Genomic DNA, 27,533 nt, shown 5'->3' with positions numbered 1-27,533 from the left:
TTCATTTGTTCCTAGGTTCCTAACAGTGTGCTCACTGCTTGTGTCTAACTTCCCCTGATGTGAGAACAATGGTTCAGTTATCTTTTTATCTACTAGATCTGCAGAGAATAATTTCCTGAAATACGATTTGGGCAAGCTGTCTTTTTTTTTTTATTACATAATCAAGAAGACTTGAAAAAGGAAAAGCAGAGCATAAAGGATAGAAACATCAAATGCTAGATACTAGGACTGTATTTGTGTTCAGTTCAGTTTGGCCCTGAATACATTATTCATATTTGGCCAAATAGCAATTATTTAATTAGTATAAATTGGGTCTCTACTGTGCTAAATCGTACTGAAAAACACTTGATCTCTGATTTCATGTTGCTTCTTTTATTATTTGTTATGTTAAAGCTCAATGCCTACTATTCGGTTGAATAATATTTTTCATTATTTATATTTGACCAAATAATAAAGTATGCTATTTAGTACAGCTCTTATTACATACAATTTAAAAAAGCTTAAGCAAACAATAGATAATAACCCTTAAAGCTCACATGAGACCTGAAAAAGAAGAGGAGAATCCAAGGAAGAAATATAATTTGAAAGGTAGTACTGGCCTACCTAGGGCAAATATTAAGATAGAGGAACCAGGGAATTCTTCATCTTCCTTACAGGAAAGTTAGCCATTATATTCTTACCATTTAGACAATTTAACAGCTGTTTCATAGAAAATGAGCATGATCACGAATATTAGTTACACACTTGCAAGGAAATCATAGCAAATAAGGGGCTTGATAAATACATTTCCATTACATATTGATATTTCTGCATTCAGAACCCTGAGGCAGGTCTTTTGACCAAACATAGGCTGTGTCAGGTTTGTTCAATAAAAGTATACGAATGCAAAGTTGGTTTTGCCTCCACTGTTTTTGCTTTGGCTCTCCTATGGAGAGTGTTGCTTTTTGCATTTCAGAAGTGAGTATACCGGGTGATCTTTCCTGGAACTTCACTGTCTCCTTCTTGTGGTCTGCATGCTTCTTTTTTTTTTCTTAATGTCCTTTCTGCTCCTTCCTCGTGTTTGTTTCTGCTGCTGACCTCACAGAAGGCAATGCGTTATGCCAGAGGTCAGAGGCTCACACACAGCAGCACAAAAGGTTTGTGTGTATTTGGTATTGCTATACCTCCTTCAGCAGTTGCATCAAGGTGCTGTACAAACAGCACAAATGCCGGAAAGCAACTGCAATTAGGACCGAAAATAGAACAAATAAGAGTTGTATTGGGCAGGGATCCCCAAGCCCTGCTAGCTGGAGAATCTTCTACATAGCCCCTCTGAGCTGTCAAAACCCCAAGGCAGTTAGCGTTGTGCTTCCAACTGCCAATGCTGGCAAATATGCATGGGGGTCTGTCAGTGTTGGTGGGTCGAAGCACGCTGCTGAAGCCGCTGTGGTTGAGACAACTAGGAAGGGTTGACTTCAGCTGGTGGGGTTGGGGGATCCCTGCCAGCCAAAGTATTATTTTTCTTTTTACCATTTAAGGGGGGGGGGGGATAGCAGGTGGAAAGGAAATGCATGGGCCATGCCTACCCAGTTCACCCAGTTATTGAAATCTGGCTTTGCTACTGATTTGATGGGAATAGGTTTCTCCATGGCTAGACATGATTGTTAACAGGGTTTTGCTATTCTGCATGTCATTCTATGCCTCTCCACTCCATATCTGCACCGAAGGTACTGTTAGCCAGATATTTGTTGCAAACATCTACAGTATTTCGCAGTCTCAAACAGTTAAAATCACACATTACATGTCCAGCAGGGTGATGTGTGGTCCACCCATTCCTTAGCCTTCATATTCCCTTGCCACAGAGGATCCTTATTCTTAAATTTCTGTATGCAGTTGATTGTATTTTGCAAACAAAACAGGCAAAGGGTTCAGCTTTGTTCTCTATCAGAATGGATTCTTCAGACTCATAATGGAATCTGCTCACAGTGACCTTTTCTTATCCGTTGGCCTGGTGTAAACTCCACAGTTTGAAACACTCCATCCTCTCTATCTACTGTGTTCTTTAGGGCCCAAAAGTCCTCCTGGCCTGAGTTTAGGGATAGAGCTGTCTGATATTGATTTTTGCACTTGGCTTTAGTTAGTATATATTGTACTATGTTATTCCTCTGAAATTGTTACTTTAATTTCCTTCAGCTTCTGAAATAGAAACACTTGATCAAAGAGGATCTAACTTGATTTATAACCTCTCTTTTTTGTCCCAATTCTGTACAATTCTTAAATGTTATGTCTAGAAGTTGAAGTAAACTGAAACGAGTAACTGATATTTCAAACTGTTCTTTTTCCTGAAAAGGATTCTTGCAACCTATTAACGAAGAAATCAGTTGTGTTGTAATACATCAGTTAAGTTGTGGTGTTCTTATAGTTCCTGTTGATATGTAGGGATTCTTGGAAGAGTATTTTTGATTTTAGCTCTGTGATGGGATACATTCTTTTAAATGAACTTTTGGAGCATTTATTGATATATTGAAGATCATGCCAGAATTTGCTTATTACAATTAACTCTTTACAAAGCTCATTTGTTAATCAAAGGTGGATTTGGGTGCTAAAATCTAGATCAGTAGTTCCCAACCCTGTCCTGGAGGACCCCCAGGCCAATCGGGTTTTCAGGCTAGCCCTAATTAATATGCATGAGAGAGATTTGCATATAATGAAAGTGACAGGCATGCAAATCTGCTCCATGCATATTCATTAGGGCTATCTGAAAACCCAATTGGCCTGGTGGTTCTCCAGGTCAGGGTTGGGAACCACTGGGGTAGATGATGATAAACATTGAAAAATATTTCTTTACTGAAAGGGTGGTAGATGTACGGAATGGTCTCCAGGACAGGGTTGGGAACCACTGATCTGGATTACAGCCACTCCCCCTAATAATCATGAGCACAGGTTGTAATAATAACACAAGACATGGGGTAATAAATTAGTGTGGGGACTTGTTTTTTTTATCCTATATTTTTGAGTTCCTATTAATATTCTCCACTTCAAGGTTTCACAATAGGGCAGGTCTGAATTGGTGGCCAGGAAGATCCTGCACTGATAAAGGTGAAGCCAGAAAAGGAATATCTAACTGCTTTTTTTTTTATCTGTAAAATAATAGTACCATTAAAAAAAAACTATATTTTTGTTAGGACATCGAGAAGCTTGTAAAGGTTATGGTCAGAGAAGACAGCCAATCCACAAAAAAACATGATAAAGAATATTTATTAACCTAAAAATCTTGGATGTTCAAACATGCTCCCTTCAATATATTTAAAGCAATTCTCACTACCCCCCCCCCCCCCAAGCCTCAGGGCTGTTTTCCTAAAGTACACTAAAGTGTTACACTTGGGGGCTGATTCTGTATAGAATGCTGGTCTCGGTGGCCGCCTAAGAAGAGGCTGAGCATCACGCACTGACATCCTAAACAGAATTGCATCTGTCTTAAAGAACAGATACCTTACCCCCACCCCCATTCTTTAACCTGCACGCATGTCACTAGCACAATTTAGAGAATCATGTCTGCCTGATAACAAAGATAGGTGGCTCAGCTGCCTATCTTTGCTGAGGGATCCCTTGCCATCAGCTGATCGTGGCAAGGGAATTCCCAATCTGCCGAGCTGACAAGACTCCCTGAAACCACAACTTCAGGGAGTCCTGAAGGCTCAGCTAATCAGGAGGAAGATACCCCTGCCACAATAAGCTGTGGCAGAGGCCCTACACCCACATTCATGATTGGCAGGAGCGATGCCCACTCCCTCCTCCCTAACTCCCCTGACACCCCCTCCACAGCCAGTCAGCAGGATGGATGCCCATTCCTTCCTGCTACCAGGCCCCCTCGATTCCCTGGATACCACCTGAACTCCTTACATCCCACCTGACACATCTGACACCTCGCCCCAACACTCCCCAATCCCCCTGTACTTTTGAAGAAGGTCGGCAAGGGGGATACCTATTCCCTCCTGCCGGCAGGCTCACCTCTTCCAAAATGGTGGGCCTTCCTCTTCCTGGTGCATCCTGGGATGCACTGGGGAAGGGCCTAAGATTCTGATTGGTCTAAATACCAAAGGCACCAGGAAGAAGGCCTAACGCCCTTCCTATGGGAGGGGCCTTAGGTATCTGGGCCAATCGGGTTCTTCCCTAGTGCATCCCAGAATGCACTGGGAAGGGGAAGGCTCACCATTTTGGACAAGGCAGGAGGGCATAGACATCCCTCTTGCCAGCCTTCAAAGGTACAAGAGGTTTGAGGAGTGTTGGGGTGGGATGTTGAGGTGTCGGGGTGTTGGGTTAGCAGGTAGGATGTTGGGTTCAGGTGGTGTCCGGGTTCAGGGAATTGAGGGGGCCCAGCAGCAGGAGGGAGTGGGCATCCCTCCTGCTGATTGGTTGTGGACGGGGTGTCAGGGGAGTTGCACAGGAGGAAGTGAGCAGCCCTCTTGCTGGCCTTCAAGGTTCAAGGGGTGTCAAGATGGCATGTTGAAACGGGTGAGATTTTAGGGGTTTAAGTGGTGGGGTGTCAGGGTTTTGGGGATCAAGGGGACTTAATGCCAGGAAGGAGTGGGCATCCCTATTGCCGACTGGATGTGGGGGGATGTCAGGGGAGCTAGGGAAGAGGGAGTGGGCATCCCTCCTGCCGATTGCAAATGTGGGGGGTTTTGGGGAGTCCTGCCAGCTCAGCTGCTTGGAGATTCCCTTGCTACAATCAGCTGAGCCAGCAACGGTGTCTACTTTTAGGATTGAAATGTAGGCCGGAATTTTGCTGGCTTACATTTCAGGCATCTTGTCATGGCTCTAAGGAGATGCATAGGGACACTTAAACTCACCTAAGGCCACTTCTAGGCGAAACCACGCCTATACCCTGCATTGGACGGGCTTAAGTGTCCCTATGTATCGTTATAGACCCATGACAGATGCCTACAATCTAGGTGATCTTCCTTGTCTGGGTTTTTTCTAAAAATGTACTTTCTAATTGGCTGCCAGATGGTGGTAGAACGCCTACTGCCACCTACAATCAGGATGCCCGTTTATAGAATCGGCCCCTTAGGGTCTGATTCCATAGATGGTGCCTGACAAATTGGCGCTGACTAGCACGATGATAAGCACAATTTTGTAAAAGTTTTGCTTAGCACCAGTGCATGACATAACTTTTAGGTGCAGCCATTTAGGTCAGTTGAAACCAGGCCTATATGCCTGCGCCTATGTCATATGCTTACAATCCACCCCAGGCCATACGTTGTGCAATGCATCTACCAAGTTGTGTGTTTAACTTCTAATTGATGTCAATCAGCATCAATTAATGTGTTAATTGGCAATTATTGGTGCTGATTAAGCCAATTAAGTTGTGCACACATATGGGCTAGGTGTGCCATGTACATAATTTGGGGGTTACTGTGCAATACACTCCACCCTCTATTTGTGGGGGTTAGGGCCAAAGTCAGCCTGTGAATAAGAAAAATTCACAAATAACTTTAGGGCCAACTCTGACTCCACCTCCCTCCCAAACCCCTCCACAACTTACTTTTTAAACCCTGGTGGTCTAGCGGTGAAGGAGCGATCTTCCTACACTTCTGCCCCGTTCAGAGCCTCAAACATAAATGGTTGCTGTGAGTTCCCATTTATGTTCATGGCTCTGCATGGAGCAGGAACATAGGAAGATTGCTCCTGCCCACTTCACTGCTAGACCACCAGGCCTTAAAAAAGTAAGTTGTGGAGGAGTCAGAGAGGCGGGGATGGGTCAGAGCTGGCCCTAAGTACATTGTGGCGGGGTCCAGGAGGCGGGAGGGAGCCAGGGGTGGGTTAGAGTGGCCCTAAGTAAATGGTGGAGGCTTTAAAAAATAAGTTGTAAGTGAGGTCTGGTAGGGGGATAAAAACCACGAATAATCAAAGTTGCGAGTGCCAAACCCGCAAATATGGAGGAGGGAGTGTAACTGCAAAAGCTGGCACAGGAATTGTGGGAAGCGAGTCCAGCATCTGCTTAGCATTTACTGCACAGGACAGATACAGCTCAGCATTATGTTACATGCAGTGTTACCTAATATGGTGTGGACCCATGCACAAATTAAGTTAAAAATGAAATCTGCTGTGATGGTATATCCCTCTCCTAATCTAATCCTTCCCCAAAGCCAAATCTACCTGCATGTTCCTAAGGAAACTCTTCCTCCTTTCCTGACCACTTACCACCCTTAGGGCTTACCTAACGGTGATCTCTGGTAGCCCAGTTTGAGCAGGAGAAGGAACCGTCTCCCTCCATGTCAGGCTTTGTGCAGTAAAATGGCTCTCATGAACCCTAGCATTTGTCTCATACTACCACTGCTAAGTGGCATCCTTCTAAATAAGGAAATCTTGACCTATTGCTGGCAGAAATGTGTGAGGGCAGTGCTTACAAGGGGCCAAGGAGGGGAGCAGGTTCTGAGTTTGAATGATATAACTGCCAGCTGCTTGGTTAGAGAAGAGTTCCAATGCAACCCCAAAGCCTGTTGCTCCAGGTAGGCACCTAGCCCACCTCGAAATAGAGCCAGCTCTGACACCACATTCAAAGGCTGATCACATCTCCATATATAGCTGTTAATGAACATATTCATGGGGTAGTTATGATTACTCTTCATGATAATCTTTGGGATGTTTTCTTTTATTGAACATTTCAAGAAAATTCAGGATTAAAAAAAATACAAATTGGACATCTGGTTTCTCAGAACAACTGTAGTCTTGTTATAATCAATGTAAATATTATGGTGGTGTAAATGTCTCTTTTGAATTTGAAGAAACAATCTGACATGTGGTTCTGCCTTACAGTCAAATTTGTCAGGGGGAAGACAGTCAACGTCTCCAACCAGGAGTGTCACGCAGCAGTCGAGCATGTCACAGACCTCCGTAAGTAAATGCAAAAGTTCTAGCTGTCTGACTCTGAGAGTATGTATCAAGCAAAACAGAGTCCCAGAATCGTTCATGCATTAACTGATTTATCATGACTAGCAGATATGCTTAACACATTCTTAAATTGGTAACACATTGAGTGTCTGATTCTATAAACGGTGCCTAACTTTTAGGTTCTGGTCCACACGGTTGTCAATCAACCACAGGGCATCCTTTATAGAATCATGCCTAGCCTTCATGGTTTGGCTGAGAACTTTTCAGCACCCTCTCAGAAATATTTTCTCTTTGCTCAGTGGTATACGAGGCTTTTCTAATCTTTTGGAATTATCATCAGGAATGAGAATTGAATTGTTAACGTTTTGTTAATAGAAGCATCCAAAAGTATGCAGATGTTTTGCATTTTCAGAGTCTTTTCCATTTTAGTTCAAGACATTGTTAAGATTCACAAACAGTTCACAATCAAAATGTGTACATGAGGCCAAGGGCACAAGGGAGAAGTAGAATTTGAATCCTATGTTCTCTGGTTTTCAGTCTTGCACTCTAACCACCCTGCCACTCCTTACTCTTCTCATATTTCATGCTTAGACAGGCCTCTTCACACAAAGGCATCTTAAAAGTGTGGGATAGCCAATGGACGTGAAGATTACCTGGCCTGTGCTTTCATAGTAGTTGGTTGGTTTTGATGACCAAGTGTTCTTTTGTCCTTTTTTAGATTAATTTATCCACTTCTCCTACACCTGCACAGTTAATGAGCCGATCCCAGGCCTCCAGCACCACCAGTAGCAGTATTACCCAACAGACTATGTTGCTGGGAAGTACATCCCCAACACTTACCGCGAGCCAGGCCCAAATGTACCTTCGAGCCCAAATGGTAAGATCATCAGTTTTCAACCTTCCAAGATTTTCTTGCAAATGATTCATGTCGATTTAGTTTTCTAGGTGTGGTGATAAGTTCCAGCTTTCTTTTTCAAACAGATACTCCTTGTTACCAGAATAGTTATAAAACAGTAAAATGATCATTAAGGTGTGAAGAAAGATAATTCTGTAGTTTAATTTTGTGGTTAACCATTATGTGTTGTTAATAAGATTATATTGTGTGTATATATGAAAAATGGTATTTCAATTTGTACTATTATGGGGGCAAGGTCTGCTGCCTATGGGGGCGTAAAATCATGTGAAGGAAATTTTATAAAATATATATTTTTTTACATATAGCCAGTTAACATTTGTAAAATATTTTTGAAACTATCTCACATATAAAAGTATGTGCAGTGTGATTAGACATGGATGCATCTTTTAAGTATATTGAGGATAGGAATTTGGATGGAATATGGGCAGAGTCCAGATTTTAATTGGGTATTTTATAAAATACACACTGTAGGTGTGTATTTTGCATTCTAACATTAAAGCGTGCTCATGAACAGATGTAAATGCCCACAACTTCATTCTAGCTGCTGTTTCTGCAGGGTTTTTGCTAGTATTTTTAAAGATACATAGGCCCTACATGGCCTTCACAAAGAAGCAACCTCTTATAAAATTATCCTAGGTTAAGAGGTGTTGTTTTTCTAAAAATACATACATATAACGCATGTGGCAGAAATCATGCCTTGAACGCAGGCGAGCATGAGCAGGTATAAATTTTCACATATGAAGTTTGCAAGTATAAGCATTAATTCAAGTGTGTGACAATCAACTAGCAAATTCTATTCTCGCTTCTCCCAAACTGCATCCCTTGCTGCATACATCTGTTTGGTATTTTTCTAAAAGGCCTTTTAAGAAAGTATATGCGCAAAAGAGACTTTAGTACATATAAGGGTCTCTTTTTGAAAGTATCATAGGTTTCTGTGGTACTTTGTGTGTCTAAGTGCTTTGAAAATAAGCCCCTTTGCCTCTTTAAAGTGCTGTTCTCTAACCATAAGCATCTCACCAAAACCACTTCTTTATAATTCAGCATAACATGCATGCTGTGGAAGCAGCAGTGGTATAAACTACTTTTGAGGGGACAATTTTCAACCAGGACAGCCCACCTAAGTAAAAATGATTATCCCAGGACAAGCAGGCAGCATATTCTTAACGTATGGGTGACGTCACCGACGGAGCCCACGGTACGGACCTTTTTAACTAGAAAATTCTAGTTGGCCGCACCGCGCGTGCGCGAGTGCCTTCCTGCCCGACGGAGGAGTGCGTGGTCCCCAGTTTCTTCGTTTCCGCGGAGCGAAGAAGACGTGTGTTTTTTCAACGGCCGTTGAAATAACTTTTCTTGCCTTCCCGCTCGCGTTTTTTCTTCAATTTTTCTTCCTTTTTTCTTCGGGTTCCTTTTTTTCATTCTTTAAAAAAAAAAAAAAAAAAACCCTTAATTTTCTTCTTTTTCGACCCAGCCCCGGCGGGGCCTGTTGCCACGATCCAGGCCTCCGGGTTTGATTTTGCGGCGGCCATCTTTCCATTCATGCCCCCGCAGCCGGGTTTTAAGAAGTGCCAGCGGTGTGCCCGCCCGATCTCCCTCACTGACCCACACAATTGGTGTTTACAGTGTCTGGGACCTGAGCATCGGGCGGATTCCTGCACCCGCTGTGCCACTCTTAAAAAGAGAACTCTTAAGAATCGCCAGATCCAGCAAAACATCCTATTCGGCACCGGATCTGGCATGGAGTCGACGGCGTCGACAGCGGTACCTCAAAAATCCGCACCCACTTCTTCGACGACGACGGACCCGACATCGGCACCGCAGGCGCAAGGTAAGCCGGCTAAGAAGCCTTCCTCTTCCCTTGAGCGCCCACCAGCCACAGCGGCGACGCCGATCTCATCGGCTCCACGCCGACCCCGAAAACGCTCCGCCCCGATCTCGGTGAGTGCCTCGTCATCGGCCTCCTCATCGCCGGGGTGTGGAGCGGCACCTAAGGAACCGAAGAAGCAAAAAGCGGTTCCGGTGCCACCTCTAGATGACCGCATCGCAGCCATCCTTCAGACACAGTTGCAACAACAGCTACAGCACCAGCTCGAACAACTGTTGCCCACTATCCTGGCACCGCTCCTTCCGGTACCACACCGGCCCGAGACCCGCACCGACCAACCGGTGTTTACTCCATCGGTGCCCATTGACACATCCATGCCGATCCTTTCGGCACAACAACTGCATTCTGTGGTTCCTTCTCAGACTACTGCAGACCCTCCTCGGCACCGGGCAGAACAACATGCTTCCCGAGACCGAGATCGGCATCGCTCTTCCTCTCCCGGTACCGTCTCGGTACGCTCGGGTAAGTCTCTCTCTAAGACACACCATACCGAGCCTTCCACTCCGGTCTCTCGGCATGCACATATGGATATCCGAGACCCCGACTTATGGGAAGAGTCCCCTCCCGGTACCGAGGAGGATGTCTCCTCCTCTGACGAGGAACCCTCGGCACCCGATACCGGTTCCAAGCCTGAGCAATCTTCCTTTTCTAAATTTCTTAAGGAAATGTCTGCAGCTCTGTCCATCCCTCTTGAATCAGACTCCAAAAAATCCCAGGCTTTTCTGGAAGCCTTGGATTTTGAACAACCTCCTAAGGAGTTCCTGAAGTTACCCGTGCATGACATCCTACGGGAAACCTTTTATAAAAACTGGGAAAACCCCCTTACTGTCCCTGGGGCCCCCCACAAGTTGGACAGCTTGTACCGTGTCATCCCGATCCCGGGGTTTGACAAACCTCAATTACCTCATGAGTCCCTCCTGGTTGAATCTACCTTAAAGAAATCCCAGGGCTCCAGTGTTTATGCCTCTACTCTTCCTGGCAGAGAGGGCAAAACGATGGACAAGTTTGGCAAGAGGCTTTACCAGAATGCCATGCTTGCCAACAGAGCGAACAATTACTCTTTCCACTTTTCATTTTACATGAAACATCTGGTTCAACAACTCTCAGCTCTCCAGAAATATATCTCAGAGCGTAAAGTTCCACTCTTCCAGCAGCAAATCTCCGGCCTTCTGCAATTAAGGAAATTTATGGTACGCTCAATCTACGATTCCTTTGAGCTAACCTCTCGAGCCTCTGCCATCGCTGTTGCCATGCGCCGCCTGGCCTGGCTGAGAATATCTGATTTGGACATCAACCACCAGGACCGTCTGGCCAACGCTCCTTGTCTTGGGGATGAACTTTTTGGGGAGTCTCTGGATTCAACCACCCAGAAACTATCCGCCCATGAAACCAGATGGGACACACTGATTAAACCCAAGAAGAAGGCTCCACCGGCTCGCCCTTATAGGCCGCAGTCTTCATATCAGCGCAGGTTCTCAGCTAGGCCGCTCAACCCACCTGCCCAGCAGCCTCGGCGCCCTCGGCAACAACAACATCACACCCAGGCTCGTTCTCAGTCCAACCAAACAGCCAAACCTCTTCCACCGTCCAAACCCTCTCAGCCCTTTTGACTCTTCTCTCCAGGGCATAGCCAGCCTTCCACCTTCATTGCCTCTTCCTCAACCTATCGGAGGCCGTCTTCAACTCTTCATCAGCCGTTGGGAGGTCATCACATCGGACCAGTGGGTCCTCAACATCATTCGCCACGGCTACTCTCTCAACTTCCAGACGCTACCACCAGACAATCCTCCCGTACAGTCTGCTTCTCTCTCCTCTCAAACCCCCCTCCTCCTGCAGGAGGTCCAATCCCTCCTTCTTCTCAATGCTATCGAAGAAGTACCTGCGGACCAGAAGGGTCAGGGATTCTACTCCCGCTACTTCCTGGTTCCCAAAAAGACGGGAGACCTTCGTCCCATCCTCGATCTCAGGAACCTCAACAAGTGTCTGGTCAAGGAGAAGTTCAGGATGCTCTCCCTGGCCACGCTGTATCCTCTTCTTTCTCAACACAACTGGCTATGTTCCCTGGACCTCAAAGAGGCCTACACTCACATCCCAATCAATCCGACTTCACGCCGCTACCTGCGGTTCCAGGTACAACACCACCACTATCAGTACAAAGTGTTACCCTTTGGCCTCGCTTCATCACCCAGGGTATTCACCAAGTGTCTGATTGTAGTAGCGGCCTTCCTCAGGTCTCACAATCTCCAGGTGTTCCCCTACTTGGACGATTGGTTGGTGAAAGCACCTACGTCTCCACTTGTGCTACAAGCTACTCATCACACCATCTCTCTCCTCCACCTCCTGGGGTTCGAGATAAACTACCCCAAGTCGCATCTGCTTCCCACCCAGCGACTTCAATTCATCGGAGCAGTTCTAGACACCACACTAATGAGGGCTTTTCTCCCCTCCGATCGTCAGTGGACCCTGCTCCATCTCTGTCGTCAGGTCCTCATGCTTCCCTCCATTCCTGCCCGGCAGATGATGGTCCTCCTGGGCCACATGGCATCGACAGTACATGTCCTTCCTCTGGCACGTCTCCACCTCAGAACACCTCAATGGACTCTCGCCAACCAATGGTCACAGACTACGGATCTTCTTTCTCATCCCATCTCTGTGACATCATCTCTTCAGCAATCTCTCCAATGGTGGTTGAACTCCTCAAATCTTTCCAGGGGTCTACTCTTTCATCTGCCCCCTCACTCCATGATCATCACCACAGATGCCTCCCCCTATGCGTGGGGAGCCCACCTAGGAGATCCACGCACCCAGGGACTTTGGACCCCGCAGGAGCGTCAACATCACATCAATTTCCTAGAACTCAGAGCCATGTTCTATGCTCTCAAGGCCTTCCAGCATCTCCTCTGCCCTCAGGTTCTTCTCCTGTGCACAGACAATCAGGTCACCATGTACTACATAAACAAGCAAGGCGGCACCGGATCTCGCCTCCTTTGTTTGGAGGCTCTACGCATCTGGACCTGGGCCACGGCCCGAAATCTCTTCCTCAAGGCTGTCTATATCCAGGGCGAACAGAACTCCCTGGCTGACAATCTCAGCCGCATTCTTCAACCTCACGAGTGGACGCTGGACCCTCCAACACTCCACTCCATCTTTGCTCGCTGGGGCACTCCGCAGGTGGACCTCTTTGCAGCGCCTCACAATCATCAGCTGCCCCAATTCTGTTCCAGACTCTTCTCCCCTCATCGTCTGGCCCCAGATGCATTCCTGCTCGATTGGAGAGATCGGTTCCTGTATGCCTTCCCTCCACTTCCTCTGATGTTGAGGACCTTGTCCAAACTCCGCAAGGAGAGGGCCACCATGATTCTCATCGCTCCTCGGTGGCCTCGCCAACACTGGTTCTCCCTCCTGCTCCAGCTCAGCTCCAGGGAGCCCATTCCTCTTCCTGTGTTTCCTACTCTACTTACACAGCAGCATCAGTCTCTACTACATCCCAATCTGTCTTCGCTCCACCTGACAGCTTGGTTTCTCTCGGACTGACTTCTCCGGATAATCTCTCTCAGCCTGTCCGTCGCATTCTGGATGCCTCCAGGAAACCAGCCACACTCCAATGTTACCATCAGAAGTGGACCAGGTTCTCCTCCTGGTGTCTCCTGCATCATTATGATCCCACCTCTCTGGCGGTGGAGACTGTTCTCGACTATCTACTCTCTCTGTCCAACGCTGGACTCAAGTGTACCTCAATCAGAGTCCACCTCAGTGCCATCACTGCGTTCCATCAGCCTATCCTCGGGAAACCTCTTACGGCTCATCCTCTGGTTTCCCGATTCATGAGAGGCCTCTTCAATGTCAAACCACCTCTGAAGCCTCCTCCGGTCGTCTGGGACCTGAATGTGGTGTTGTCCGCCCTCATGAAACCTCCGTTTGAGCCTCTTGCCTCAACTTCCCTCAAATTCCTTACCTGGAAGGTGCTTTTCCTCATTGCCGTCACCTCTGCCAGGAGGGTTAGTGAGCTGCATGCACTGGTCGCCGATCCACCTTTCACTGTTTTCCACCATGACAAGGTGGTTCTGCGTACTCATCCTAAATTCCTTCCCAAGGTGGTCTCGGAATTTCACCTCAACCAATCCATTGTGTTACCTGTCTTTTTCCCGAAACCTCATTCACATCCAGGGGAACAGGCACTGCACACGCTGGATTGTAAGCGTGCCCTTGCTTACTACCTTGACCGTACCAGGGCTCACCGCTTGTCCCCTCAGCTCTTTCTGACCTTCGATCCCAATCGACTAGGCCGTCCTGTCTCGAAACGGACGCTGTCCAACTGGCTGGCTGCCTGTATTGCGTTCTGTTATGCTCGGGCCGGTCTGTCACTGGAAGGGGCTGTCACGGCCCACAGGGTCAGAGCTATGGCTGCTTCTGTTGCTTTCCTCCGTTCCACGCCTATTGAGGAAATCTGCAAGGCTGCCACTTGGTCCTCAGTTCACACATTCACTACTCACTACTATCTGGATGCGTTCTCCAGACGGGATGGGCACTTCGGCCAATCTGTGTTACAAAATTTGTTTTCCTAATGGCCAACCATCCCACCGCCCTCTCTTTTAGCTTGGAGGTCACCCATACATTAAGAATATGCTGCCTGCTTGTCCTGGGATAAAGCACAGTTACTTACCGTAACAGGTGTTATCCAGGGACAGCAGGCAGATATTCTTACGTCCCTCCCACCTCCCCGGGTTGGCTTCTTAGCTGGCTTACTTTAACTGGGGACCACGCACTCCTCCGTCGGGCGGGAAGGCACTCGCGCACGCGCGGTGCGGCCAACTAGAATTTTCTAGTTAAAAAGGTCCGTACCGTGGGCTCCGTCGGTGACGTCACCCATACGTTAAGAATATCTGCCTGCTGTCCCTGGATAACACCTGTAACGGTAAGTAACTGTGCTATTCCAGAGTTTAATTACATGTTGAGTGAAGAAATAGTCCTAGTATTTTTGGAAAGATTGAACAAGCGATTCACAACTACCCTTTCCACTCCACTCCTCTATCATATCACCCCTGAGCCATCCCTTCTTCAAGCTGAAGAGCACTGCCAGTGGTGTAGTGAGGGGGCAGTCTACCCCGGGCACCATGTTGGTGGGGCGCTAGCATCCCTTCTCCTATCTGCCCACTCTGCCTCTTCCCACTCCTCCCCTCACCACGCCTGCACCCCCTTCCCTCTAGTTGTTTGTCGCCGCGGGCAACAGCTTCAGTGTGTTCCTCATGACCGCGTCAGCTCTCCTGCTGACATCACTTCTGGATGCCGTGCCTAGGAAATGACTTTGGAGGGAGAGCCGCTGGGATCGCGAGGAGCACGTTGAAGTTGTTACTCACGGCGGTGAACAACTAGAAGTACAGGAGAAGGGAAGGGGGAAGGGGGAGGGGCACCTCCGCCCCGTCGCTATGTCACTGACCCTAGCTGGCTGCTTTAATGTAGTTGCATCCTCATAGAAAACTAAGCTACTGTGTAACAAAGTAATGTACATGTGTCTTGTTTGTGATTTCCAGGACACTGTTTTATAGCATCAGTACATTGTAGATCAGTGGTCTCAAACTCAAAGCTATTGCAGGGCCACATTTTGGATTTGTAGGTACGTGGAGGGCCGCAGAAAAAAATAGTTCATGTTATTAAAGAAATGACAATTTTGCATGAGGTAAAACTCTTTATAGTTTATAAATCTTTCCTTTTGGCTAAATCTTAATAATAATATTGTCATTTATAGCTAAAGAGACATATGATCAAGAAACTGTTTTATTTTACTTTTGTGATTATGATAGACATACTGAGAGCCTCAAAATAGTACCTGGCGAGCCGCATGTGGCCCCCGGGCCGCGTGTTTGAGACCACTGTTGTAGATGCAGTTTTGTAGGAAATCTGATTTCATGCTGCCTGTGTAGTTTAATGAGGACTTAGTTCTGGAAACTAATGTTTACAGCCTCATTTTAGACAGGATGTAGAAATCAGAATTGAAACATCCAGGTGTCAGAATGACTCAAGTTTCACTAGTATTTTAGCACAGAATCTAATGATGGAGAAGCTGTTCTGAGGTATAGGAGAAATAACATCTCTGCACCACAAGGAGGCAGCATAAACATCCACGTTAGGAAAAAAAGTTTTAGAACCAGCACATAAACCTGTTTGTGCCATTTTAGAAATATAAATGTTTATTTTCTCAGCGCTATCGCAGTTTGACATGGGGTGGGGGGAAGGAACTGAAATGACTGGGAGATGAAGAGGCAACTTCCCTTAATCCCTCCAGTGAGGAAATTCTTAACAGGAGCAGTTTGCCATAATCTAAACATGTGTGGTAGCTAATGTGAGTCCTGATGTTGGTCTTTTCGGACATAGACGTTTAAACCCCTTCTGAAATGGGAACAAATAGCTATTTACTTGCCACACCCTTGTCCCTCTCCAAACATGCCCATGTCCCCTTGCCAGTTACATGCACTTGAGTTTGAGACATGCATGTCAAGGCTTTATAAAATGGGAACTTAGACATTTATGCAAGATAAACGTTTAAGTGCTAGTTCATGCATGTATCAAAAACAAATAGCCCTTTTACAATTTCAGGCAAGGATAAACTTTAAAACATCAAAATTGAACGCTAATTTTTCCTTTTTCTAATTTAAGAAGATTTTAGAAACTTCTTTTTCTTATAAAGCTGCACATATCTGGAATAGAATGCCTGTTAAGACTTGCACTTGGTTTAATGATTTTTTTAGTAAACGGAAATTATATATAGCGTGCTGAAGGATGGAACCTTTTCTAGGAGCTGGGCTTCTTTCTGTGGCGTGCCACAGGGCTTTTCTATTTCTCCTAAGCTTTTTAATATCTTTATGAGTACTCTGCAAAAAGTACATTTGTATGTTATCCTATGCTGATATATTTTTATTAATTCCGTTAAGTTCAAATACGGAGGACATTTCAGCTAAGATCACTGATTGCATGAATAGAATTGGAGATTGGGCTTGTACTAACAAGTTGAAATTGAATGCAAGTAAGATGAAGGTTTTTTGGTTTCACAATTAATTCACTATCTTCTGTTCCTTCATTTCTTACTCTACAATCAGGTACTACCCTGCAAGTAGATAAAACATCTAAAGTTTTGGGTACTTTGAAGAAACTTAAGCTAGTGAAGTCGTGCTTTTGTGAGCATAATTTTGCACTGTTGGTTCAGATGTTAGTGTTACCTCAACTTGATTACTGTAATTCTTTATATTTGAAATTAACATCAAAACTGATCATAAAATTGCAATTGCTCCAGAATATTCCGGTTAGATTAATTTTTGGTCTAAAAAGATATGAAAGTATTGCATTAGCGTATAAGAATTTTCATTGGTTATTGGTTGAGAGGCGAATTGTTTAAATCAGCTTGCATAGTTCATCGTATATTACAGACTGACTCTTCAGATAATCTGATTTTGCTTTTTTCTCATTTGTATTATTCTTCCACCAGATCTTGTGGTATTTTGTAACTACATTTTCCACAGATTAGAGGAGTACAGTATAAACAAAAGCTCAACTCTTCTTTTGCTTATGCTGCTATTACAAATTTGGAATAATCTACCTGTTCATATTAGGACTGATATCAATTACTTAAGGTTTCATAAAAATTTTAAAACTTTTTTTATATGACTTGTAATATTCATGGTATGATGATATTTTCATGTGCAACCACACAGTATAGTGAGAGATGGAAAAAGAACCCTAAATCTAACACTGCACTGGCCCATAGATGTTCTTATATACAGCACTGAGAATACAAGCTCGTATTGCTGGAAGGAAAAGAACCTCAGAAACCCGCTCAGGATCCAACTCAAGGTAAACTTAGTCTGAGACTTATCGGTTCCGGCTTTCTATCATAGGTTCTAAAAAACTTTCCAGTTTTTTGAGCTATATCAATGCTGTGCAATAAATCCTAATAAGGTGAAATTTAAATGGTGATATCTATAATTTAAACACCAAAAAATGTGCAAACACACTGTGTTATGAAAATTGATCACTTAAAGACTGTTATCTCTTGACGTTTTTTCCCGTTTCCATTTTTTAAACAAGTTCCTCTTATCCCTCACTACATCCTTCACCTCTTTAGATAACCAAGCTTACCCACATCTTAAAAAATCTTTTTCCTTATTGTTAACACACTGTGATAAACTTTCTTTACTCACAAATTACTCCTTCTCCTGTTGTATAAAAGGATATAGTTCTACCAGCGTTTTGCAATGATGGTGTCTGGTGCTTACCGAGACATTGACACATGTGTGGTATAAATAAGGTATATTGTACCTTATGTGCATGTGCCGAACCCAGGAGGAAAACTAAAACCAATAAATACCTCGGATGCTTGCGTCTAGCCCGGGTAAGAATCTAAGAACAAAATATGAAACCTAAAGGCACCCATGCATGCGCAATACAAATTAGATGTAGTCAGAATCAAGCGCATGCATGAGACCCATTCAGAAAAAAATCTACTAGCATAAGCTGTGTACTCAACAGTTTTTGCATACATCGAAAAGTATGGAGTAGGTAAACTATACATTCAGTGTAATGTCATCTATCTTGTTACAAAGACTTGTTCAAAAGGAATATTTTGTTCATCAAATAAACATTCTCAAATCCAAATTATGATTCAGTCCATACGGGAAAACGGTATTGAGTTTGTGAATCCATCTCGCTTCTTTCTGCAATAGACGCCTTCTTCTGTCACCACCCCTGATATTACTGGGTTCAAAGTCAATGGCATAACACTGCAGTTCCTTAAATAAATGATTTTTATCCACACAATGTTTCACAAGTGGTTCTGTTAATCTGTTGTTTTTTAAATTAGCTTGTGCTCAGATAACCTAATCTTGAACAAATGGGTTGACATGCCTACATATAATAAATTACATGGGTACTTATTGAGATAGACAATAAAAGTTGAATTGCAATTTAAGTGAAAACAAATCTTGTATTATCCCAGGACAAGCAGGCAGCATATTCTTAACACATGGGTGACGTCACCGACGGAGCCCTCGGTACGGACCTTTTAACTAGAAGTTTCTAGTTGGCCGCACCGCGCGTGCGCGAGTGCCTTCCCGCCCGACGGAGGAGTGCGTGGTCCCCAGTTTCTTCGTTTCCGCGGAGCGAAGAAGACGCGTGTATTTTTTCAACGGCCGTTGAAATCACTTTTTGCCTTCCCGCTCGCGCTTTTGTTCTAAATTTTTCTTCCTCTACCTTCGGGTTTCCTTTTTCTTTGAATTGCAAAAAAAAAAAAAAAAAAAAAACTTTGATTTTTCTTGTTTCTTTCGTTTTTGCCCCGGCGGGGCCTGTTGCCATTATACAGGCCTCGGACTTCGATTTTGCGGAGGCTATCTTCCCCTTCATGCCCCCGCAGGTCGGTTTTAAGAAGTGCCAGCGGTGTGCACGCCCGATCTCCGTTTCTGACCCACACAATTGGTGTTTGCAGTGCCTGGGTCCGGAGCATCGGGCAGATTCCTGCACCCGCTGTGCCACTTTACAAAAACGTACTCTTAAAAACCGAAGAATCCAGCAAACCCTTCTCTTCGGCTCCGAGTCGGCGATGGATTCATCACCTTCAACGGCGGTACCGCAGAAATCGGCACCGTCAAGCTCGACACCGACCGATCCCGCATCGGCGCCACTGGCGCCAGGTAAGCCGGCTAAGAAGCCTTCCTCTTCCCTCGAGCGCCCTCCAGCTACGGTGACGACACCGTCCATACCGGCATCGCACCGGTCCCGTAAACGCTCCGCCCCGATAACGGTGAGTGCCTCGTCATCGGCCTCCTCATCGCCGGGGCGTGGAGCGGCATCCAAGGAACCGAAGAAAAAGAAAGCGGTTCCGATGCCACCCCTAGATGACCGTATCTCGGCCATTCTACAAACTCAGCTTCAGGAGCAGTTGAAGAAACAACTTGAACAACTGCTACCCTCTATCCTGGCACCGCTCCTTCCGGTACCAGACCGGCCCGAGCCCCGCACCGAGCCCCCGGTGTCCACTCCTTCGGTACCGGTAAACACCTCGATGCCGATCCTTTCGGCCCAACAACTTCCTGATGATCCTGTGGTTCATTCTCAACCCACAGTGGATCCTACTCGGCACCAGGCGGTACGGCACTCTTCTCGGGACCGAGAACGACGCCGATCGTCCTCCCCTGGTACCGTTTCGGTGCGCTCTGGTAAATCTTTGTCCAAGACTCGCCACACCGCACCCTCCACCCCGGTGTCCCGACATGCACCAGAGGTCAGGGATCCTGATTTATGGGAGGAGACTCCTCTCGGTACCGAGGAGGATCCCTCCTCATCTGATGAGGAACCATCGGCACCTGATGCCACCTCTAAACCTGAGCAATCCTCTTTTTCTAAATTTCTGAGGGAAATGTCTGCTGCTCTGTCACTTCCCCTTGAATCTGACTCCAAAAAGTCCCAAGCCTTTTTAGAAGCCTTAGACTTTGAGCAACCTCCTAAAGAGTTCCTCAAGCTTCCCGTACATGACATCTTACGGGAGACATTCTACAAAAACTTGGAAAATCCCCTCACGGTACCGGGAGCTCCCCGTAAACTGGACAACCTTTACCGTGTCATCCCTATTCCAGGATTCGACAAATCTCAATTGCCCCATGAGTCCCTTCTGGTGGAATCCACCTTAAAAAAGACTCAGGGCTCCAGTGTCTATGCCTCTACCCCTCCTGGCAGAGAAGGTAAGACCATGGACAAGTTTGGCAAGAGACTTTACCAAAATGCCATGCTTGCCAACAGGGCAAACAACTATTCCTTCCATTTTTCCTTTTATCTCAAACACTTGGTCCAACAGCTGTCTGCCCTCCAGAAGTACCTACCTGAGCGCAAGGTCCCGCTATTCCAGCAGCACATATCTGGCCTTCTCCAAATGCGCAAGTATATGGTCCGCTCGATATACGACTCCTTCGAGCTCACCTCTCGGGCCTCTGCCATGGCTGTAGCCATGCGTCGCTTGGCCTGGCTCAGAGTCTCCGACCTGGACATCAACCACCAGGACCGCCTGGCCAACGCCCCCTGTCTCGGGGATGAGCTTTTTGGAGAGTCACTGGATTCCACCACCCAGAAACTCTCTGCCCATGAGACCAGGTGGGACACCCTGATCAAGCCGAAAAAGAAGGCTCCGCCTGCTCGACCCTATCGGCCTCAATCATCTTACCAGCGGAGGTTCTCAGCCAGGCCACTCAATCCGCCTCCCCAACAATCTCGGCGACCCCGTCAACAGCAGCACCATGCCCAGGCTCGGTCTCAGGCCACTCAACCCTCCAAGCCTCCTCAGCCTGCTAAACAATCTCAGCCCTTTTGACTCTTCTCTCCAGGGCATAGCCAGTCATCCACCCTCGCTGCCTCTTCCACAGCCTATCGGGGGTCGTCTCACCATTTTCTCAAGCCGTTGGGAAGTCATCACGTCGGACCAGTGGGTCCTCAACATCATCCGCCACGGCTACTCTCTCAACTTCCAGACTCTGCCTCCGGACAACCTTCCCGTAGAGTCTGCTTCAAACTCATCTCAAACCCCCCTCCTCCTGAGGGAGGTTCAATCCCTCCTCCTTCTCAATGCCATCGAAGAAGTACCTCCAGATCAAAGGGGGCAGGGATTCTACTCCCGCTACTTCCTGGTACCCAAAAAGACGGGAGACCTCCGTCCCATTCTCGATCTCAGGGACCTCAACAAGTGTCTGGTCAAGGAGAAGTTCAGAATGCTCTCCCTTGCCACGCTCTACCCTCTTCTTTCTCAACACGACTGGCTATGTTCCCTGGACCTCAAAGAGGCCTACACTCACATCTCCATCCATCAACATTCTCGCCGCTACCTGCGGTTCCAGGTACTGCACCACCACTATCAGTACAAGGTGCTACCGTTCGGCCTCGCCTCCTCACCCAGGGTCTTCACCAAGTGCCTTATAGTGGTAGCGGCCTTCCTCAGGTCTCACAACCTCCAGGTGTTCCCCTATTTGGACGATTGGTTGGTGAAAGCACCTACGTCTCCACTTGTGCTACAGGCTACTCATCACACCATCTCTCTCCTCCACCTCCTGGGGTTCGAGATCAACTACCCCAAGTCGCATCTGCTTCCCACCCAGCGACTTCAATTCATTGGAGCAGTTCTGGACACCACGCTAATGAGGGCTTTTCTCCCCTCCGATCGCAAGCAGACTCTGCTCCATCTCTGCCGTCAGGTACTCATGCATCCCTCCATTCCTGCTCGACAGATGATGGTCCTCCTGGGTCACATGGCCTCGACAGTGCATGTCCTTCCTCTGGCTCGTCTCCACCTTCGTACACCTCAGTGGACGCTCGCCAACCAGTGGTCACAGACTACGGATCTTCTTTCTCATCCCATCTCTGTGACATCATCTCTTCAGCAATCTCTCCAATGGTGGTTGAACTCCTCAAATCTTTCCAGGGGTCTTCTTTTCCATCTGCCCCCCCACTCTATGATCATCACCACAGATGCGTCCCCCTACGCGTGGGGAGCTCACCTGGGAGATCTACGCACCCAGGGACTTTGGACCCCACAGGAGCGTCGTCATCACATCAATTTCCTGGAACTCAGAGCCATGTTCTACGCCCTCAAGGCTTTCCAACATCTTCTCTGTCCTCAAGTCCTCCTCCTATGCACAGACAATCAAGTCGCCATGTACTACATAAACAAGCAAGGCGGCACCGGATCTCGCCCCCTTTGTCTGGAGGCTCTGCGCATCTGGACCTGGGCCACGGACCGCAATCTCTTTCTCAGGGCGGTCTATATCCAGGGCGAACAGAACTCTCTGGCCGACAATCTCAGCCGCATCCTTCAACCTCACGAGTGGACGTTGGACCCTCCGACTCTACTCTCCATCTTTGCTCGATGGGGCACTCCGCAGGTGGACCTCTTTGCAGCACCTCACAACCATCAGCTGCCCCAATTCTGTTCCAGACTCTTCTCTCCTCACCGTCTGGCCCCGGATGCATTCCTGCTCAACTGGAGGGATCGGTTCCTCTATGCCTTCCCTCCACTTCCTTTGATGTTGCGGACCTTGTCCAAACTCCGCAAGGACAATGCCACCATGATCCTCATCGCCCCTCGGTGGCCTCGTCAACACTGGTTCTCCCTTCTGCTTCAACTCAGCTCCAGGGAGCCCATTCCTCTTCCTGTGTTTCCTACTCTACTTACACAGCAGAATCAGTCTCTACTACATCCCAACCTGTCTTCCCTCCACCTGACAGCTTGGTTTCTCTCGGGCTGACCTCTCCGGAGAATCTATCTCAACCGGTCCGCCTCATTTTGGACGCCTCCAGGAAACCGGCCACTCTCCAATGTTACCATCAGAAGTGGACCAGATTCTCCTCGTGGTGTCTCCGGCATCATCAAGAACCCACCTCTTTGGCGGTGGAAACTGTCTTGGAATATTTGCTCTCGCTGTCCAACGCTGGCCTCAAAACCACCTCCATCAGAGTCCACCTCAGTGCCATCACTGCGTTTCACGAGCCTATTCTCGGAAAACCCCTCACGGCTCATCCTCTGGTTTCAAGATTTATGAGAGGGCTCTTCAACATCAAACCGCCTCTCAAGCCTCCTCCCGTCGTCTGGGACCTGAATGTGGTTCTCTCTGCTCTCATGAAACCTCCGTTTGAGCCTCTTGCCACAGCTTCATTCAGGCTTCTTACCTGGAAGGTGCTTTTCCTAATTGCCATCACCTCTGCCAGGAGGGTTAGCGAACTGCATGCACTGGTTGCCGACCCACCGTTCACTGTTTTTCACCATGACAAGGTTGTTCTGCGTACCCACCCTAAATTCCTTCCCAAGGTGGTCTCAGCTTTTCACCTCAACCAGTCCATTGTGCTTCCCGTCTTCTTCCCTAAGCCTCACTCGCATCCTGGAGAACAGGCGTTGCACACGCTGGATTGTAAGCGTGCCCTTGCTTACTACCTTGATCGTACCAGAGCTCACCGAACATCCCCTCAGCTCTTTTTGTCTTTCGATCCCAACCGTTTGGGCCGTCCTGTCTCCAAACGGACACTTTCAAATTGGCTTGCTGCCTGTATTGCCTTCTGTTATGCTCGGGCCGGTCTCTCACTGGAAGGATCTGTCACGGCCCACAGAGTCCGAGCTATGGCTGCTTCTGTGGCTTTCCTCCGTTCCACGCCCATCGAGGAAATCTGCAAGGCGGCCACTTGGTCCTCAGTTCACACGTTCACTACTCACTACTGTCTGGATGCGTTCTCCAGACGGGATGGACACTTCGGCCAATCTGTGTTACAAAATTTATTTTCCTAATGGCCAACCATCCCTCCTCCCTCTTTGTTAGCTTGGAGGTCACCCATGTGTTAAGAATATGCTGCCTGCTTGTCCTGGGATAAAGCACAGTTACTTACCGTAACAGGTGTTATCCAGGGACAGCAGGCAGATATTCTTAAGTCCCACCCACCTCCCCGGGTTGGCTTCTTAGCTGGCTTATCCTAACTGGGGACCACGCACTCCTCCGTCGGGCGGGAAGGCACTCGCGCACGCGCGGTGCGGCCAACTAGAAACTTCTAGTTAAAAGGTCCGTACCGAGGGCTCCGTCGGTGACGTCACCCATGTGTTAAGAATATCTGCCTGCTGTCCCTGGATAACACCTGTTACGGTAAGTAACTGTGCTTTCTTTACCATCATTAGGGTTCGTAAAAGATTTGACTTGTAAAGTAGAAGTACATATGCTGCATTGCATGCATTTATAAAACCCTTTGCACCAAACTATCTTTTCTTTTCCAAAGAACTGTTGAAGTCATAAGAATGTGGTGACAAACAATTGGGCTTTTAGTCATTTCTTGAATTGAAACCGATCAATACATTGTTGCAACTGACCCACCGAAGCATTTCACATCTTAACACCAGCTATGCAGAATGTCATTGCTCTGGTGTCTGAAAAGTAACCTTGCTTCCTTGAGGTCAATAAATTTTTATTTTCAGATCGTAAAGATGTGCCCGGTTTATGGTTCACAATGACTTGTTGAAAATACCACGGTGTTTGATGGTAAAAAGTTTGATGGATCACAGAAATAACCTTGTGTTGTACTCAAAGTAAAACTGGTAACCAGTATAATTTCTTCAAAATTGGTATCGTATGTGCCACCCTATCTACACCTGGCTGCAGCATTATGTATCAATTGTAACGCTCTTCCTGTTGTCTTGGAAATTCCAAGATAGAGTGCATTGCAATAGTCCAACCTTGACAAAACCATTCCTTGTACAACAGTTCCAAATCATAAGTCAAAATCATGGTTTAAGGCAATGAAGCATATGAAGTTGACCAAAACATGCCTTTACAGTCTTAACAATCTGTAATTTAACGGTCAAAACCTGGGTCCAAAATAACTCCTAAAACTGTCATTTCCTTCTTAATAGGTAATCTCACCCCTAAAACACATAAGGATTCAGGCCACGTCTCTTCCCCACTTCTCCATCACCTCTGTTTTTCCTAAATTTAAACACAGGCCATGACCACTCATCTGTCTTTGAAATATAACCATTTGTAGTGTTGCAGATCTGCCCCCCCCCCACCCCCCAATTTGTGTACTGGAAAGAAAAAATAAAATATCGTCAGCATATTGTCAATATCAGACTTGCAGTTGTTCAAACACTTCTTCTAATGACACAGTAGCACTGATAATGCAGATCTCTGAGATACACCTTTCCCAACTGGAGCCTTCTCTGATGCCATACAACCATCATACACTCTTAAAAGTACGGTCAAATAGGTATGATTTAAACCATTGCAAAACAGTACCTCTCATTCCTAAATTTTCCCGTTTTCTCAATAACAAATTTATATCAATGGAGTCAAAAGCACCAGAAATGTCAATCGAAACCATGCAGTTTGTCACATGTTCATCCATGCCCTGTTAGAAGCAGGATACTGGGCTAGATGGACCATTGGTCTGACCCAGTATAGCTATTATGTTTTTTTAATGTTCTAGTTCAATTGTCAGAGTTTTACTTCAGGCAACCTGTCAAACCCTATCTTGTATCTCATTCTATGGTTTACTTGAGATCTTTTCTTAAGTCCATTTGGAACCCTACCCTTTCACACTGTTTCCTGGTCCTGGCTAGCACAAGAGAAGCAGACGAGTTGAAATTGAGAAGCTGTGCTTTGTATGTACTTATGTGTGATGCAGTCCTAAACATGTCTCCCTCTGTAATCGTGGTTTCATCACTCGCGGTTTTTGCTTATTCACGATTATTCACATGCTGACTCCTCCCCTCCCCCCAAATTACATCATGAGTAAAGTACCTGTACTGTACTGATAAAAATGTTTGGTGCTTACCAGCTTTTACTCAGAAAATCATTGCTTCCAAGCTTTCACCCTCAAAATCGCTGCTTCCAAGCTTTCACCCTCAAAATCGCTGCTTCCAAGCATGCACAAAGAAAACCACTGCTTCCCAGCATGCACAGAGAAAATTGCTACAGTACTTCCCTGCTATCAGCCTCAAAATCGCTACTTGCCTGCTTTCAGCCTCAAAATCGCTGCAAATCGCTACTTGCCTGCTATCAGCCTCAAAATCACTGCTTTCTTAACTGATATTGCCTCTCCTTCAGGAACAGGTCAGGTCTCCCACCGCATAAAAAATTCACGGTTTCAATAGTAATAACAGTGGCTTTTACAAAAAATCGCGAATAACATATAAAAAGTTATTTGTGTTTTTTCCATATTCGTGGTTATGTCCCACCACCGCAGATATGGAGGGAGGAGTGTATAACATAACATTTATATACCACTATATACTAGGTAGTTCATTGCGGTTAACAGAATTATCTAAAGGGCAAGTTTTTAAAAGACATCCAGGCAAATTGTCTGCTAAAAGCGACTCAGCGTATTTTCTTTTACCATCGGGGGAAAAGTAGAAGTGCTCTAAGGTAGCTAGTTTTCAAAACTAAGCATGTTATTTTGTAGTAGAAAATTTCCCCAAGCAGAGATTCAAAGTTGTGTGGGTGCTTGGTTCCTAGACAGTTTTGAAAGGGGAATGTTCAAACTTTGCCTTTTAGACATGGTACAGTGTTACTTCAGCTTATATGTACAGTAGCTTTAATAATTTGCAAACTGTTTGAGGACCCCTTTAGCTTGAGGTTTCTATATGTGACCTGTGAATGCTGCAAACTTTTAAAATTCATTGATATCCAAAGATCAGATGCCAGAATTTTGCCTTTGATCTGATTACTGTCTTCTTTGTGTGTGTAACTTGTACTTCTGTCCTATTTCTCCAATTCTCTTTTTTTTCTGTCTTTACTCAGCTGATTTTTACTCCTGCTGCTACTGTAGCTGCTGTCCAGTCTGACATTCCTGTTGTTCCATCATCATCATCTTCATCTTCATCATCTTCCTGTCAGTCTGTGGCTACTCAGGTGAGCCGGTCCAGAAATTGCTGGGTGTCTAATGCACGGTAGCCAGAGCTTGAAAACCAAAGCTAATGTTTGTCTGGAGAATGTCCCATGTTTACATTTATTTTGAATTATGGGTCAGACCAATGGTCCATCAAGCCCAGTAGCCCTGCCAATGATCAGAGGCAAGATCTAGTGCTGCAAATTTGAGAAATCCAGTTGTGCAGTTTGATAATGATACCCTTTTTTTAAATATAATTTCTTGTGAATGTTTCAGAACTTCAGTGAAACCCTCCAAGAGCAGACATATAACCTATGATGGTTAGCAGGCTGATACAAACTTCATGGGGTCGGGGGGGGGGGGAGACCGCTCCGAGCATCATCATGGTGTGGGTGCTGGCACCCCTCTTCCTCTACGCCCCTTTCCACTCCTTCCCTTTCCTTGTACCTTTAGTTGTACACCGCCATAAGCAAT

At 46.2% G+C, this 27,533-nt stretch overlaps 1 protein-coding gene across 1 annotated transcript in view; it reads left to right on the top strand.

Annotated features, from left to right (window-relative positions):
* PHC3 (polyhomeotic homolog 3) overlaps positions 1-27,533 on the top strand; it is a 132,229-nt gene that overhangs the window by 8,835 nt on the left and 95,861 nt on the right. The window contains 3 exon segments of the mRNA XM_033958076.1: positions 6,802-6,879; positions 7,595-7,753; positions 26,972-27,082. Of these exon segments, the coding sequence (XP_033813967.1) occupies positions 6,802-6,879; positions 7,595-7,753; positions 26,972-27,082 (348 nt within the window).

This window comes from Geotrypetes seraphini, chromosome 9 (genome assembly GCF_902459505.1).
Source record: "Geotrypetes seraphini chromosome 9, aGeoSer1.1, whole genome shotgun sequence".
In the NCBI taxonomy this organism is placed as follows: Eukaryota; Metazoa; Chordata; class Amphibia; order Gymnophiona; family Dermophiidae; genus Geotrypetes; species Geotrypetes seraphini.
Note: the sequence above shows the minus strand (reverse complement) of the source record. Positions and strands in the feature narration are given on the sequence as shown.